This window comes from Lepisosteus platostomus, chromosome 12, assembly GCF_059453375.1.
Source record: "Lepisosteus platostomus isolate fLepPlt1 chromosome 12, fLepPlt1.hap1, whole genome shotgun sequence".
NCBI lineage: Eukaryota > Metazoa > Chordata > Actinopteri > Semionotiformes > Lepisosteidae > Lepisosteus > Lepisosteus platostomus.
Genome location: NC_142622.1, coordinates 8,115,618 through 8,131,554, shown reverse-complemented (window position 1 = coordinate 8,131,554; position 15,937 = coordinate 8,115,618). Strand labels below are relative to the sequence as shown.

The window sequence follows — 15,937 nt, the reverse complement described above, 5'->3', positions numbered from 1 at the left end:
GAATCCCAGCAATCCCTCTGGCAGTGATGGATTTTTAAACTGGTTAGCCTTTGACTGTTTTTTGTGCTTCTTAAAGTTCTTGAAGTTAAAGGCATGGATCGTTTATACCACAGAGTGTTTTAAGTACAACGTGTTCTGCGTGAAGATTCTGTGTTTTGTTTGCTGGATAAGCATGATAGACAGACATCTCAACTTGCGTATTCTTTTCATAGTCGGACTCCCCTAAATAAGATCAAAAGATTACACAGAAGCGCTTGTGTCTTCCCCTAAACACGCCCTCATCTCAGTTCGCTGCTCTGTTAGGCCAGCCATCCTGCCCTGAAGACACTGTGGCCGCGCTAATTTCCCAGGCACGGCTTGTCCCGAGTGAGTTTCAGCCAGTGTCGTGCCCTTCTTCCACGCTGGACCATGTGAAGCCCCTCCATGTTTTCCGATTTTTACACAAGACAGGTTCTCTGGACACTGACAAACTTACAGCTGAGCCCACCTGCTTTTGAGATGCATCATGGCCTTACTTATCAAACCCCCCCCGTATCTGTTAAGCTTCCAGTATGTCGAAATGTTTTTGAGAAATTCTCTAAAACTCTTTATCTGCCTTGCTGTGATTTTAGAATTCACAAAACTTCAAAGTACCTCTTCCTCTTTCTTTTCTAGTGCGTCACATACAAGAAGTTTTAAAGTAGATTTCATGTGACTCGAGCAAACTAGTAAAAATGTTGATAGTGTTTTCAGTACAAATGAATGTCCGTATGCAGGGATCCAGTCCTACTTACGGTCTTCCTTCCCTTTGCAGTGGTAAAGATTTAGCGATTGTATGTACGCCTCATTATCAGGTTGGTGTAGCCATAAAAATACATACAGTTCATTTAAACTGATTGTTAAAATATCTATTTTTAACAAAGGATGGTTGTTGTTAACAATTGCATGCACTGTACCGGAGAATCAACATTTCATTGAAACAAGACAGCAATGGGATATTTATGGTGTGCATTCATGTTTACCTTTCAGTTCAATTCTTTGTTGTTTTGTATATATCCAAGGTTAGGTGTGGGCATTCCTTCATGCAAGGGAGTGCATTTGTCATAATCACTCTGTAGTAACTTGTTTTAATTCCTTTTCAGAATGGAAATAACTATTTAAGGTGGCGTGCAAAACCAGTTTTGAAGGCATGTGTTTGCTGTCAAAAACTAAAACATATAGAGTTGGCCTGCGTGTTACAGTGTTGCCTTCCAGGCTTGTAGACATTTCAGGTTCCTTTTTGCTTTAATTAAATTTAGGAATTATGTATTAGAGTGAAACCTTATATGATTATTTAAATGTTATGAAACATTTGGAGTCCCTTTTCTTCTCGTTCTCTAAAGAGATTAAATTCTTTCCCCTTCTTAGTGTTTAGTATCCACCTATGTCAGCTGGTTTTCTATTCAATAAATTCACAAACCCCTATTTTCAAACTGTGCTGTCCAAGCACCTGGATAGAGTAATAATGTGAGTGGGCTGGGTCCGCAGTTCTCACTACTGCTGCTGTATTAGGGGTGTGGAGAGTTTTAGAAGGTTTCCAGTTGAATTGGAAACAAAAGACTCCATTGCTGGACTTCTGGGAGAGTCTGATAACCAACATAATGGCACAGAAGAAAACGGCACATTCTTGCATTTCATCAAACTCTTTTCATGGGGAGTTTTACATTTTTTTTTTGCTATATTTTCAGTTTTCTTGTCACTTCTCCGAGAATAGGAGTGTGTTTTGTGAATTGGGTGCAAGGTACGCTCTGGTATTCTTCAGCATGTAACTGCATGGCCATCGGCAGCAGGAAGCTCTGGCGTGCTTGTTGTGGTGTATCGAAATGAGTGACGCCGATGGCCCCAGCGCCCGTGCAGGTGTCGCCTGACTCTGTGACACTGCTGGTGCCGTTACAGGTCAACGGCAATATCCCGCCCAAGTTAAAGAAGAGCGCCCATGAAGTCATCCTGGATTTCATCCGCTCCAGGCCTCCGCTGAACCCTGTGAGTACACACATCCTCGCAGAGACCCCCGTCCCTTCCCATCAAATAGGAGTGGATGCGTTTCACCCAGGGGCAGGTTTTCAACAGAAACACAGAAGACACGGGAGGCTACGTTAGAAACGTAGGACTTGCGATTGGCGGGTGGATCAAAGTTTTTCAGCCTAATCCAGGAGTAAACACGGTTTGCCTTTTGATCGTAAGGTTCGATCAAAGCTGCACGGAAACAGTCCTTCAGTGGCCTTTGTCACATTCTGTAACTGGTTTCAAAGAGGACATTTCAAGTCGTTAAAACCACTTCCCTGTTTTTGGCCTATGATTATTAAGTTGAATAATTTTATGTGGTCTTTGGAATGAATAGGCATGTTGGGCATGAATGACATGACAGAGTTACCTCCGACCTGCTTTTTAGGAGGGGTGAATTTTACTTGGTTTTAAACATCGGAAAACTACTTAAAACCCAGTTTTTTTTTTCCTGTGAATGTGTATTTTTGAAAGATTTAAAAATTGCCTCGTTTGCCTGGGTGGGGAAAAAACGCAGCATGTGATGACTTTCTTACACGTACTGTAATAACCTGGGATCCCAAATTCTGCAGCTGCATCTCCTTTCTCACAGAGGAAGAGAAAGGAAGACATGCTGTGAAGGGTGGGAAGGGCTTACGTCCCAGCGGGCAGACTGCAGTGTGGCTTTTTTGGTTAACCTTTCACCCGAGCAGCAGGGGGCGGCACTGAGGCGGGGGGGCGGGGGTGGTGGTCAACGGGGGTGGCCTACGGAGAGGGTGGACTGACCGTCTCGCGGCCTGTGTGCGCTCAGGTGGCGGCGCGGAAGCTGAAGCCCTACCCCCAGCGCCCCCGCAGCCTGCACGAGCGCATCCTGGAGGAGATCAAGGCGGAGAGGAAGCTACGCCCCGTCTCCCCCGACGAGATCAGGAGGAGCAGGCTAGGTGAGCTGCCCACTCGGACCCCCCGCGCGGAAGGGTGGATCAATACGATCGAACACCGATAGAGGTCAGAAACACAACCACAGAGTGTGGGAGCCCATAGCATTTGTTGGCATTTTAATGACTCTCGGTATGGTCACAAATCTCATGGTGTAGATGATAAGAGGGGAGAAGAATAAATTATGTACTTAACATCTGTTTAACTGTCCGAGTCTGCCCCAAGCGGTGGATTGGTCTTTGGTAGTGCAGTCGAACTCCACACTCTCTCCTTTTGATTGACAGAGTTTTCTGCTGGCAAAGGAGATAGACCCGAGATGTGATGTAAAGCTAATGAAAGTTGCAGGTGACGTTGATTGGCATTGCACTCAGAAATGTGATTTGTCATGCTATGGATCCAAATGGTTTTGTTATGTGGTGCTCCCTAGGTGGTTCCCAGTGCATTTGTATGCTTTGTGTCCAGTACATGTGTAATCAGCTTGGGGCTGCCAGTCATATGTTAATAGAAAGGTTTAGCAACTTATCTGTTCTGCCTAATGCTGGAATTCAGGCTTATCTTCGTTGGTCAACACCCTGATAACATGTTGCTAGATGTTCACCTGAATCCAGTAATAAAAATCCAGTTTAATGGCATCTTGTCAAAGCTGTTAATGGTGAAGGGTGGTGCCAATACTAGAATCTCAAAGCATGCTTTGAGTACATGACGTGAAAGTTGTGCAGATCAGGGCTTTGGATTGATCTGCGACCGCTGCCATTCTCTGCCACTTGGCTGTCCGACAACTTTCACCCTTTCCATGACGTGGGCTCTCTTTACAGTGGTTCCCAGCCCTGGGCCTGGAAGGGCCCACTGTGTCTTCTGCTTTCTGTTCCAGCTGAGGTCTTTACCGTAGGCTAACTGGGTTCAATTTTTGCATTGGAGGCCTAGTTTTTAACTTGTTTTCAGATTTTAAAAACTTCAGATGGGTTTAAAAGCTGGTATCCCTCCCCCTTACACACATTCAGTACCCTGGCTGAAATGTGACCAGTTGGACCTGCGTAAAACTCTGAAGCCACTGAGGAGAGAATGTGTGCTGAAGTTGCGGTAACCAATGCACTTAAAGTTGTGTATTTTTTAATCTAAGAACAGTTGTTAAAACTAGGTAGACAAGAAGGTTAAACAAGCAGATTAAGGGCTTCCTCAGGGCTAGTATTGGGAACCACTGTTCAATCGTGAAATTGATGCTCGATCTCTTTGTCTCTTTCAATCCTTTCTGGATCTTTTCATTACAATTATGCAGTTAAATTGACAGCTGTATAGTTAATTTCTCATGGTTTAATGCATGCATAAGAATTTGATAAAAAATATTTTTTAACAAGGATTTTTTTTTAAATCCACCTGAAGTGTTCACCCATTTTTTAATAACTGAAATGTTCAATAAGGGTCTACATGTTACAATGTCCTACAGAACTGGTTACACCCTGACTTTTTTAAGTAGTACCATTTTAATTGGTTTATATCTTACAGATGTTTTCTTTGTTGAATGACCAGAATTGAATGCAAGTTTGACTTGATGCTTGTGCCCTTGATAAGCTAGTTTGAACTTTTTAAAGCAGAATTTGTGAGCCTTGTTTCCAGAAATATTTATTTAATATTACACTGAAACTTTGCTTTTCTTGAGGATATAAATAGGTAATTTGTGCTGTTGTGCATTTTCATGATTAACCCCTTAACTGAGAATAACACACTTTCTGCGTTCACTTGTTTGTTTAACATACTCTGTTAGATCTTTAGAATCCTGGTGCAATACAAAATTGAAAAGACAAGTTGAATCCAAAAGGGATTTATTGAGACAAAATAATTCTTTGATTTATTTTTTTCTGGGGTCGTTCAGCCCAGTTTTTACCAATTGATTTGCCTGTTTAAACCAGTTGCTTGTCCAGTACATGATGATTTATTTTTCCGTTTTAATTCAATTTGTGCCACTCTAACAATCCCACTGTTTTTCTTGCAGTAATTCGACCGCTTAGCATGTCTTACAGTTTTGACTTGTCAGGTAAAGATCTCTTAAGTTACCTGACCCTTCCTGGCTACTGTGCTTGTACCAGTCCATGATAAAGTGCTTTGCCCATTTCATGCTTACGTTTGTGGGGGGTGGTGGATTTGCAACACCAGCATCATTTCAGGCTGTAGCACTTGGTCAAGCACCGATCACAGAAGTTTGAGTGCGTTTTGGATCAGCAGTAAAATCTCCTTAAGGTTCCTTGTGAACTTACAGCCCCACCCTTCCTGGATTGCTAGGTGCATTTAATTATTTTTAATTTGTCAATCTTGTATGAAACATGAGTGATCGCTCACAAAGCACAGTTGCCTGAAAGAACATTTGATACTGCCTTTGAGGTTTCAACCAAAAATAATAAGAATCCCGAGACCTTTTTAGAGATTTTAAAATGCACCACTCTTCTTTAAAGAAGTTTGGGGCTTCTGCATTTACAGTATAGCAATGAGTCAGATAATACAGAAGCTTCTATTCCCTTGTTACAGATACCCTGTGCTGTTCTGAGGCAGTTCTTGATCCTCAGAATCTTCCAATTCCTCCAGTAGGTTCAGTATTTAAGTTCATCCTTTACTTGTTTGGCTATCTCAGGTTTTGAACTCTAGGAGTTCCTGTACAAACCACTGCTGGCTTGAGCCTTGCAGGAATCATTTCAGAGGATTGATTTTACACCCTATTTATTTATTGTCACAATCAAAATCCCGCATCACAGAAGCACAGCCTCGAGAGAACACCACTTTAGAATTCTCTTTTGTGAGCCAAGAAATGCCAGCAGTGAGTAGAGACATGTAACCAACTACCTGCTGATACCAGTTTTAACCCCTGTGATGGACTTGATGTTCTGTGACGAGTGCTTGAAGAGTAACCGGCATCCATCACGCTGTCCACTCCTTGGGTTGTGTCGTGAGTGGGTTGTCTGTGTTGTGGCCTGCACTCCGGCCGATTCGTCCAATGTGTCCTGTGCTAAGAATTGTCTGCCTGGGAACGTACTGTTCAAAACAAAGTTTTTTGGTTTTGCTTTCAGTCATGGTATTGTCATATGTCCTGCTTTAGTACTGTGGGTTGAGGTTGGGGAAGCCTGAGGAGCAACTACTTCCCAGAAACTGCCAAGTTGTACTGGCTGGAAAAGTCTGCAGGATTCATTCTGATATAGTTTTCAAGGAAATATCTTATTTTTACATTCCTATGGATAAACCCCACACAACCACAGCTGGTTTGTGGTACAGGTAATGAGTAACCACCAGACATCAGTTATACTTTTTACAGGTCTGGAGCGTTATGAGATAATGAGTGATTTCAGAGGTATTCGGTAGAATTGCAGTACTTTGCTGGGACTGACTCAGGGAAATTGCACCACTGTTATCTTTAATTGACCATTTTGCTGCAGTTAAATATGTGAAAAGGTTTGTATTGGTTGTATCAGACAAACGCAGAGAATACCAAAGCCAGTCACTACACATCATTTTTAACAAAAAAACTTTGAACATTACCAACGATTTAACTGTTTAGGTGACTGCTTAGGTTAGAACAAAATCACAAAGACAGTAGGACTTGCAGGAATTTCACCTGAGAACCCTGGATGAAATGGTGCTTCAGAAATATGAATTTTGACCGCATTCCTGGTTTTTAATTTTTCTGTAAAGGAAGAAAAGCCGATAAAAAAAGAGGACCAGAAGAAAATGTTTTCCTGTAAACGTGGTGTGTTTACTCCAAGTAATAACAAAGCAGCTGTTTATTCCTTTAGTGAAGAATTACGAAGTGCTTTGCTTTACTTTCTGGCTCAGGAAGGGCATGATTGTTGCACTGGCGGGATGTCTGTGTAGCGTATTTTTAAAATCGAACCCGACTTTACTAGATGTACTCTGTTGTTGTTGTTGTTGTTGTTGTTGTTGTTGTTTTCCTTGGGAAATTGTTATACACAAAACAACCATCTAAGTTAAGAATAAAGCTGAAAAAGCACAAGATTTTATGAGTTTTTGGCCACCACTGGGGGCGGGGGGGGCACTGCCTTGTTATACTCGCAAGGAGAAAGGCCTTCTCGTCGTGTAAGCATCCAAGTTCAACAGAAAACAATTGGTATGCGAACGCTGTTACGTCTCTGAGTGCCGCTGGCATGATGTGTATATGTAAAGTCTGAGAGAGTCCTGTGTGCTTGTCAGTGCGTGCAAGGACTGTGTGCCCCTCGTCAAGGATGCTCACAACCAGGGCTGGGGCCTGGGCCTCTTTTTGGCCCTGCCACCTCTCCTGGATCTCAGAAACTCAGAGGGGCCAGCAATGTGTCAGCCGAGCGTCGGGGAGCGTGCTCCCCATGTCGTACAGCACCTCCTGACCCTGGAGCAGAAGCCAGACGACACCTGCGCCTGAGGTGGGCTGGGCCCTGCGCACCAAGTGTGTTGCCATGGAGACCCCTGCTAGCAGCCAAACTCTTCCTGGCAACCCAAGTGGTGTGGCTCAGGGTGATCGCTCACTCACTGCTAGGTAGCTGCTGAAAGCTGACAAATCCCCACAGTCCATATTTGTGAGTTTGTCAATAGGTGGGCCGAATAGCTTTCTCTCATTCATAACCTCACATTGTGTTATTATTTGTGGTGCCCCTTAAAGTTACTTGCTTAATTAAACAGGAATGCAGACTTCTCGGAAGGATTAACAGTCCCCATGTAGACATCGTCGATTTAAAGTTTTTTTTTTCCCCCTTTGATTGCACGTTTTTGATCCAAAAGCATAATTTACTAATGATTAATGATCCCTTTAAACATCTGGTGAATGTTTGCCAGAAAATTTGTTGAAAAATGTTGACGGGATGCGAGATTTCACAGTGCAGTTTAGCAAAGTTTTGAAAAGCCCTTATTTCATACAAAAAGGCTTTTCAGGATATGATAATAGGGAGACACAAAAGTCTGCTATATTCTGTGGATTTTTAGGGTTTAGCTCCTGCCAATTGTTTTTACATTAAAAGAGAGAGACTCTTGTACAGGTATGTGTATTTAAAACCTTCATAAAGCTTTCCATATGTAGTGCGATATCAGCATGTTATGACAACTGCTATCTGCACCTTCCAGTTACACAGAAGTGCCTCTTTGCAAACATTCCACACAACAGCTGTCCTCTTCCTCAGCGTGTACACAGCACGCAGATCAAACCTTAAAATGCCCTCATGGCTCGGAATTCATGCCTTTTTCCCTTTGTTGCCTAGCTCACGTGGTGTTGGAATCAATTTTTCAAAAGTATTTTGTTCTTCTGTAGGATAGTTTTCTATTTTTATCCTTTTTTTGGGGGGGTTAATATATGTCAGAAATGTACACTTCATAATCTTAATGTCTTGCAGCTTTGTGTGTCAATAAATGTCAGAGCTAACAACACATCTGAAAAGAGACGGCATCCAGGGATGTCTTAGGAGGGCTTGATTGAACCCATAATCCTGCCAAACCACATCCACCTTGTTTTTTGCAATATGAATTTACAATAGACCAGCATCTGGGATTTAAGCAGAGGACAGAGATGAAACCCTAGCCACGCTGTTTGTATAAGGAAACGTCTCTTGTTCTCGGTTTTAAGTACACTATGCAGTTTCTCTTTGTATCCTTCGGATCATGTTTCACTCCTGAGTCAGTGAAGTAAGGTAAATACTTATCCCATGACACTCCCAGTCTATTTAAGAAACATTTGGCGTCCTGTCTATTGAACTGTAGATACCAATGTCAGTTGGTATTATTTCTGACATTAGGCATAGTATTAAGGTTTGTTCTTAGTCTAGTTGTCTACACATGTATCTTGGTGCCAATATAAAGCGCTAACTGATGTCATAAGGAAATATTTCATTTGCTTGTTTCCATACTCAGACGAAGGTAAAAAATATTACTTTCTATACCATTTGTACCTTGTTTCTTAAAGCAATGCGTTGGTCAGAGTGTGTAGTTATCAGACTCCTGTTCCTGTTCATGTGTCTTCTATGGCCATCTCGCTTATTTTTTCCTGCAATTAAGAAATTGTTCACCCCGTGGCACCCCAGACCTCATTTTTGTACAATTGTTTGATGTCTCTTTGTTGTGCGATGCGTAGAAAACAAATGGTGGAAATCTACAGCCTGTACTCTCAATGGTTCATCTCACAGGAAATTCATGGTCCTGCAATTCAGGTTTCATGCACAGCCATGAATATATGTAGGGAAAGAATGTCGATGTTATGAGCTTAAGACTGGTTGTATTCACATCTTAAGGTGGTGAGCTGGCAGCAGATGTCTGGTGAAGGAGATTGGGTCCTGCTTTTTCTAGTTCTCCGTAATCTTTTAGTCTAGTTTATTCCAAGTGAGTAATATCTCAGTAATGTTTGCAACGTGCCTTCTTTGTTTGCAGATCATAAGATGCCCAGGCTCAGTGAGGGGCTGTGCAGGGAACCTCATGTCCTCCTCTTTGAGAAATCCCACCCAGTGGCATGATCGTGTGATAGAGCTGCAGCAGGACTGGGAATGCGTACTTGGAAAGGAATAGCTGTCCTGGAGCTCTCTGAATGTCAGATGCTCCTTGTTGGAAAAATGAACCATTTCTTAGAAAATTGTTATATCTGCTTTGAGCACTGTGTGAAAGTAATTAGTCCGTTCAGTCAGATTATAATTCAGATAGAGAAGATAACCCTTGAATGTGTAAAAGGATCTAATAATAATTCCTTACATTTATATAGCGCTTTTCTGGACACTCCACTCAAAGCGCTTTACAGGTAATGGGGACCCCCCTCCATTACCAGTGTGCAGCCCCACCTGGATGATGCAGCAGCAGCCATAGTGCACCAGTACACTCCCCACACACCAGCTCTCAGTGGGGAGGAGAACAGAGTGATGAAGCCAGTTCAGAGAGGGGGGTTATTAGGAGGCCATGATTGGTAAAGGCCAGGGGGAAATTTGGCCAGGAGACTGAGGTAACACCCCTACTCTTTTTGAGACATGCCCTGGGATTTTTAATGACCACAGAGAGTCGGGACCTTTGTTTAAGTCTCATCCAAAGGACGATGCCTTTTTACAGCATAGTGTCCCCATCACTATACTGGAGCATTACACATATACTGCAGGGTGAGCGCCCCCTGCTGGCCCCACTAACACCTCTTCCAGCAGCAACCTTACTGTTTCCCAGGTCTCCCATTCAGGTACTGACCAGGCTCACACCTGCTGAGCTTCAACGGGTTGCTAGTTGCGAGTTGCAGTGTGATCTCTTTTGAAGATATGCTAATGAAATGGCAAAGGTCTTGGTTCATATGTTTTCTGATTAAACCCTTGTGGACCAAGCTCAAACTGTTAGTTTGTTTTTTTTTGGTGGCTTTTAAGCCCCTGATGCCCCAAAGGTGTGGATCCATGGGAGCTGAAGGGATGGGTTGGTTTGACATTGCCAAAAGACTGCAGTACATCATGAGGAAAGAATCGCAGTAGGCCCGTTGACTTCAAGTGCCCTCTACCTTCCAAGACTTGCAGTGTTCATTGTTGTGTGGGTGTCCCAGTGTTTAGGGGACAATATGCATCGGTTCTCCAGATGTGTTGATACCCCTTGTATACCCTGCTTTGAAGAGTGCAGGCAGCATAAATGTTCCTGTTAATGGAGTAGCATAGGTCATCAGTCGGGAATGTTTTCTGTGGTTCTGTAACTCAAGTACAGTAGTTGACATTAAAAAAATGAGGTTTGGAAAGAATATTGTGCAAGCGCAAGAGCTGCTTCACATACTGTAGGACAGAAAGAAAGAAGCGTTTAGGGTACAGGGTTTGTTTTTAAACACTAAGTCCTTTAGGGGTAGGACTCAAGCCTGTTGCCCCAGTGGCATGAAGGAGCCGGAACGTAAATGTTTTTTGTTTTTTGCAGATGTGTCCTCCACTCCGGAACCTCCCCGAAGGGGCGGAGCCAGTGCGCTGGCCAATGGAAAGCTGCCAGCTCAGAGTCAGCGGAATGGGGTGGGCGGGGCTCAGGCAACCATCCAGAGGAAGAGGCTGCTGAAAGCACCAACCCTCGCAGAGCTGGACAGCTCTGACTCAGAGGTATACCAGCCTGCAGCAGTGGAGTGTTTCAAGCCTTTTATTCCCATTACAAATGGGCGTAATTACAAATGTGTACTTTATTCAAAGGGTCTCGAATTTGTGCCCATTTACATAGCTGGGTATTTATCCAGAGCAATTCAGGTAGTTACTTGCTCAAGGGTACAACAGCAGTGTTTCAGCTGGGATTTGAACCCACAACCTCCTAGTTACAAGCCCAGAACAAGTCGTGTTGTCAGTTGTCATGGTGTCTTGTTTGACCAAGGCTTCTACCTTTTTTTAAACAAAGGAAAAGCAACTGAATGAGAGACAATGAAACAATCAACAGCATAGTCACAACGCAAGCATTCCTTTGTGCATTTACTCAACACTGAGCATCTTAAAACGAAACAGGTCTTAGTGTAGAAATGTTGTTTTATTGTGTTCACTCGGTGCCTGTGTTCCAGGAGGAGACCACTCGGATGTCTGTCAGTAGCTCCAGTATGTCCACATCGCAGGTGGATGACATGTCTCCCGACTCTGCTGTCGGCAGAAAAAGTGAGCCTTTTTTCTCTTGCATAACACTGCAGCGTTGGCAATGTGCACCCACACAGAGCGTTTCTGCAGCGCTGTGTCGAGTAGGTGTACTGAACAGAAGCCCAGGGGGATATCAAATGAATATTTAACATTTTCATTTACAGGAATTCAGATTTCAACTTCCACACTTCTCATCTAGCCCTTAACATTTAAAGGCCTGATCAAATCCTGAACCAGAACGGAAACCGCAACATCATTACAGATCAAGTTTTGAGCTGGCCTGTTTTGTTACATAAACCAAAATCCACCAAGACCCCGTGTTTGTGTGGGATGCGTGTTGAATCCAGGAGTTATTTTGTCCTTGGTATTGTCTCCTTTTAGGAATTATTTGTAAGTTTAACCGTTTTTTTCCCCCCCCTTGCACAACCTTGTCACTCTCGTGCTACAATCTCGGGGACAAGATCCGGTTGTCTCTGTCGCCTCTCCAGCTCCTCCGAAGTTCCTTCCCATCTCCTCCACCCCCCAGCCCGAGAGACGCCAGCCCCCCCAGAGGAGGCACTCCATCGAAAAGGAGACCCCCACGAACGTACGGCAGTTCATGCCCCCTTCACGACAGAGCTCCAAGTCTCTTGTAAGTACCTCAGGCTGACATGCGTCATAAACCCAATAAGGACTGGTCGGTTTTGTGACTTGGGTGTCCAGGATGCCTAGCTTTTTAGTAGTGCAGGAACAGGCCTGCCAGACTAAAGCTGCTAACCTCTGAACAGAAACAGCCTGCACCAAACAGAACAAGAGGCCACTTCACCTTTTTTGTCTGACGATTTTACGATTTACATTTCAGTTGTAATGTTGCTTTTTTCTGTATTATATTGTTGTTCTGCTGTTGTCTTGAGTCCAGGGCAGCCTGTTTTCGTACATGAGACGTATGTGTAGGTCACCGTTATTCCTCCTAAAAAAGTCTGGTGTCGCCACTTACCTCTGAGCAGCGAGTAACAGAATCTAGTGCCGATCATGTAAGAATGCATGAAGATGACGTGACCGTATCTCTGACTAAACCCCTCCCTCGTTATGTCTATTGCTCAGGTCACAAGGATATTGGGTTTTTTTCCAAGGATCCCATTGTGCCCCAGTAACTCGGCTCTGCAGACAGTCTCTTTCCTGAGCTCGCATCCTTTTGAGGCGTCTGTGTTCGGTGTAGTGGGGGCTGTGTACTCTCTGTGTGAGGGAGTTTTCTTCAGCAGGTGGAAACGCAGAAAGGTTTGCCTCTTTGATGTAGCACTGGCTTAGAATCCACCGCTCTCTCGCTTCTGTCTGCTTTCTGATCACGTCGACGCCTAAGCTCTGTTGCTGTGTGCAAAACTCACAAGCTTAGGTGGCACTGTCAATCTGATGATTGATCATTCTTTGCTGTGGGGTAATATGATCAACACCATCACTGCCGTCTTTTCAAAAACAGAAACAACCTGCTTTTCTTTGCTTGATTTGAGCTATAGCAGTAAGGACTGTGTTACCAGAGAGCCTGCACTTGGGGAAGAAAGCAATGACCCTAATGAGTTTGTCCTCACTGAAGTCTGAGTTGGTAAATAAGCCTGTTGCTGCTGATTCTGCCACAGTGCTGAAGAGATTTTAGTGTGAAAATAAATAGTAGTCTTGTTCTCCTTAATCAGTGTAATGCTGTTTAAACAGAGCACCAACAGTGAATAATCCTACAATGCTGGTAATCTAGCAATGTTTATAAGGATGCAGAGTTTTAACTTTGATCTTAACACAGAGTGATATTTTTTATTTCACACATCCTTAATGTTAAGTTATTTGTGATACATCAGGAAATATCTATCCAAGATGCATAATCTACAAGTATAATAATGACCGTCACATTTAGATATGGGTACTTAAGGCAGTCATAATGTACAGTATGTGTTTAAATTGGTGACTGACTATTAATTGCAACAATGCATTGTTTCCAGATGTGAGAACAGCTGAGTGGTCATTATCACAGAATTGTAGTTCTTGATTTATCTCTGTGACTGTAAATGATGAGAGTGTGAGTGAGCTGCTGAATGTGGCGGAGAGAGAGAACAAGGTTTACCATACCCTCTAACCCTCTACTGGGGTGTTATCTGCCATCTGGGGGAACAGTGAGGATTATGGAAGAGCTCAAGCTGTCCAATTGTTTCTGGGAGCCGAAGAAACTGGCACATTAGCTGCAGTTCCCACTCCAACAATACAGGAAGGACCGTTTTCCGCAGAAAGCTAATGGAAATCAGTCTGTGTATTCAGGACTTCTCCGACATATTATAACCAGACAGTAACAGTAAATCCTTGTGCACTCCTGTCTTTTGTGAAAAACACAATGGAGTGTAAGACACTAAACTAGGAATATGAGGGATAGAAAATGGAAAAGTAACACAAAATAACAGGGGAGTTAAGGTTTTTGGCATAAGCTTTTTTTTCTGAACAGCACAGACTCCAACCTGCCAAATAAAAATGGCTTTAAGAACAAATTAGTGTTTGGCAAGAATGTTAAAAATCATTGTTTATTATTCATTGTGTATGTGTCTTTTGCCATTTTTTAGTCATTCACACTAGCATTTACATTTTTTCCCCAATATGGATAATCTCACAGCCTCATTCCAAGAATGATAACCTCTGCTATACAAATACCTATATGACTTTTTGTCATTTAACAAAAAAGAACAACTGTTTTCATCTAAAATACATTAAAGCCTTTGGGGGTGGCACAATTATACATTATGGTGGCTGGCAGCTTCAGGTCCTGAGTTCAATTACAGCCCCGGGCGTCTGCCTGCGTGGAGTTTTCATGCACTGCGCAGGTTAGCGCAGGTTTTCACTGAACGCGCTGTTTTCTCCCGCTGCCCGATGACTGTTGATTGACTGTTCGAAGTTGCCCGTTTATTTGTGGCCCCCAAGATGAATGGTGTCCAGCAGAGAACAGTCGTCTCCGGACAGGGAAGAGCCCTCTGTCCCGCCCTGTGCTCTGTGCTTCTGCGATAGGCTGCAACCTGCAACCTTCAGGATAATCAGCTGCTTTATCTACTTTATAGTGGCGCCTCTGATGGCTCTGACTCTCCAGTTCTTTGAATTTGGTTGCAGTGAGGATGAGCAAACTGCTCGGCCTGGAGTTCCGTTACAAAAGTGAACCCCAAGAAATTCTTCATTCTAGAAAATAAATCACACGGTCACTTCTTTGACCTCCAGGAAGGGCAGGGAATGCAACTCTTGCATTTGAGATGCTTCTTTCTGGCAAGATCCCTTGATTGTACCACTACAAGGAGGCTTTGAGGGGTGTGGCTCAATCGGTAGCTTAAGTATGTGCTGCTTACGTGTGTCATTTATCCCAATGATCAGGAGCGTGTTGAGATGGACAGCAGGAATAAGCCGGTATGTCCTGTAAACCTCCCATTTTTCCTGGGATACTAACACAATGCATATCTCTGCATTACTCCAGCTTGTACACAACCTAACTAAGGGTGTTTGCAAAATATAGTTGCCAATATGTTGAGATCCAAGAGATGTGAGATGTGAGATTTTATTTTTCTAAACCGCGCAGTGAGGGAAAATGTCTAAAACTAAGAGCCTTTACAGCAAATTGCAGTTGTTTAATTGGTAGAATCTGTGAAGCACATGTTGGCAACTATAACTCTAGATGTGCAGGGAAGCTAAAGGTGTGAAATTATCTCCTTTTCTATGTTTAGCTTCATCACATTGTAGTTTGAGCAAGAAAAGTTTTTTAAAATGTTCTTGACCCAGAGTAAAAGAATTGTTCTGTAGATATGTACAGCATGTGTGTATGCAGTCTTCAGGAAAAGAACATATTTATAATTCAGGCATATTTTTCTCTTGAATCCTTAAATGGAATTAAGACATTCTCGTTTACTATGTTACAACAATTTGGATATGCATACAGTACCACATGCTTCCAAAATTCTGCATCTGTTGCAACCAGCTGATCTTCTGCAATACACACAGTCATCATAATGGACATGTCACTTCAGAGGCCTTCAGTTGTCTGTGGGCTGTTCCCGTTTTCTTGCCCTTGAGGCACCCCCACACAAAAAAAAACAATTAAAGGGGCTCAGGTTATACTGAATACTGCAGTTAAGTCTGATGTTGAACACAGTGTACTGTAACAATCAAATCACAGACCTCAAAATGCAACTGAGAGTAGATATTGGAGAAGTTAAATAAACTACCTCAGCCTTTTTTATAGAGAATGATAAAAGAGATGTCCTTTCATGAATACTGTCTTCGCATACATGATTACTGTTGAAAGGTCAGTTAATACCACAGCACTTTTTTCTGTTTTTTTTTTTTATGTGGCTTCTTCAGGTACAATATAAATATTAAATTGATAGAAATATAATTTTGGTTTTATGCTACTTCCTGGTACACGTAACTTTTTTTTTACCCTGGGGAAATAG

General features: G+C 42.9%; 1 protein-coding gene across 10 annotated transcripts in view; it reads left to right on the top strand.

Annotated features, from left to right (window-relative positions):
• spire1a (spire-type actin nucleation factor 1a) overlaps window positions 1-15,937 on the top strand; it is a 73,092-nt gene that overhangs the window by 46,120 nt on the left and 11,035 nt on the right. For 2 of the 10 annotated variants that reach the window (XM_088600727.1, XM_088600736.1), the window contains exons 7-14: window positions 1,915-2,001; window positions 2,813-2,942; window positions 4,928-4,969; window positions 10,810-10,982; window positions 11,426-11,516; window positions 11,957-12,126; window positions 12,579-12,752; window positions 14,865-14,897. In XM_088600727.1, coding sequence (XP_088456853.1) covers window positions 1,915-2,001; window positions 2,813-2,942; window positions 4,928-4,969; window positions 10,810-10,982; window positions 11,426-11,516; window positions 11,957-12,126; window positions 12,579-12,752; window positions 14,865-14,897 — 900 coding nt within the window. The remainder of the gene's footprint in view (window positions 1-1,914; window positions 2,002-2,812; window positions 2,943-4,927; window positions 4,970-10,809; window positions 10,983-11,425; window positions 11,517-11,956; window positions 12,127-12,578; window positions 12,753-14,864; window positions 14,898-15,937) is intronic. The other 8 variants (XM_088600729.1, XM_088600730.1, XM_088600731.1 and 5 more) reach the window with 8 other exon arrangements.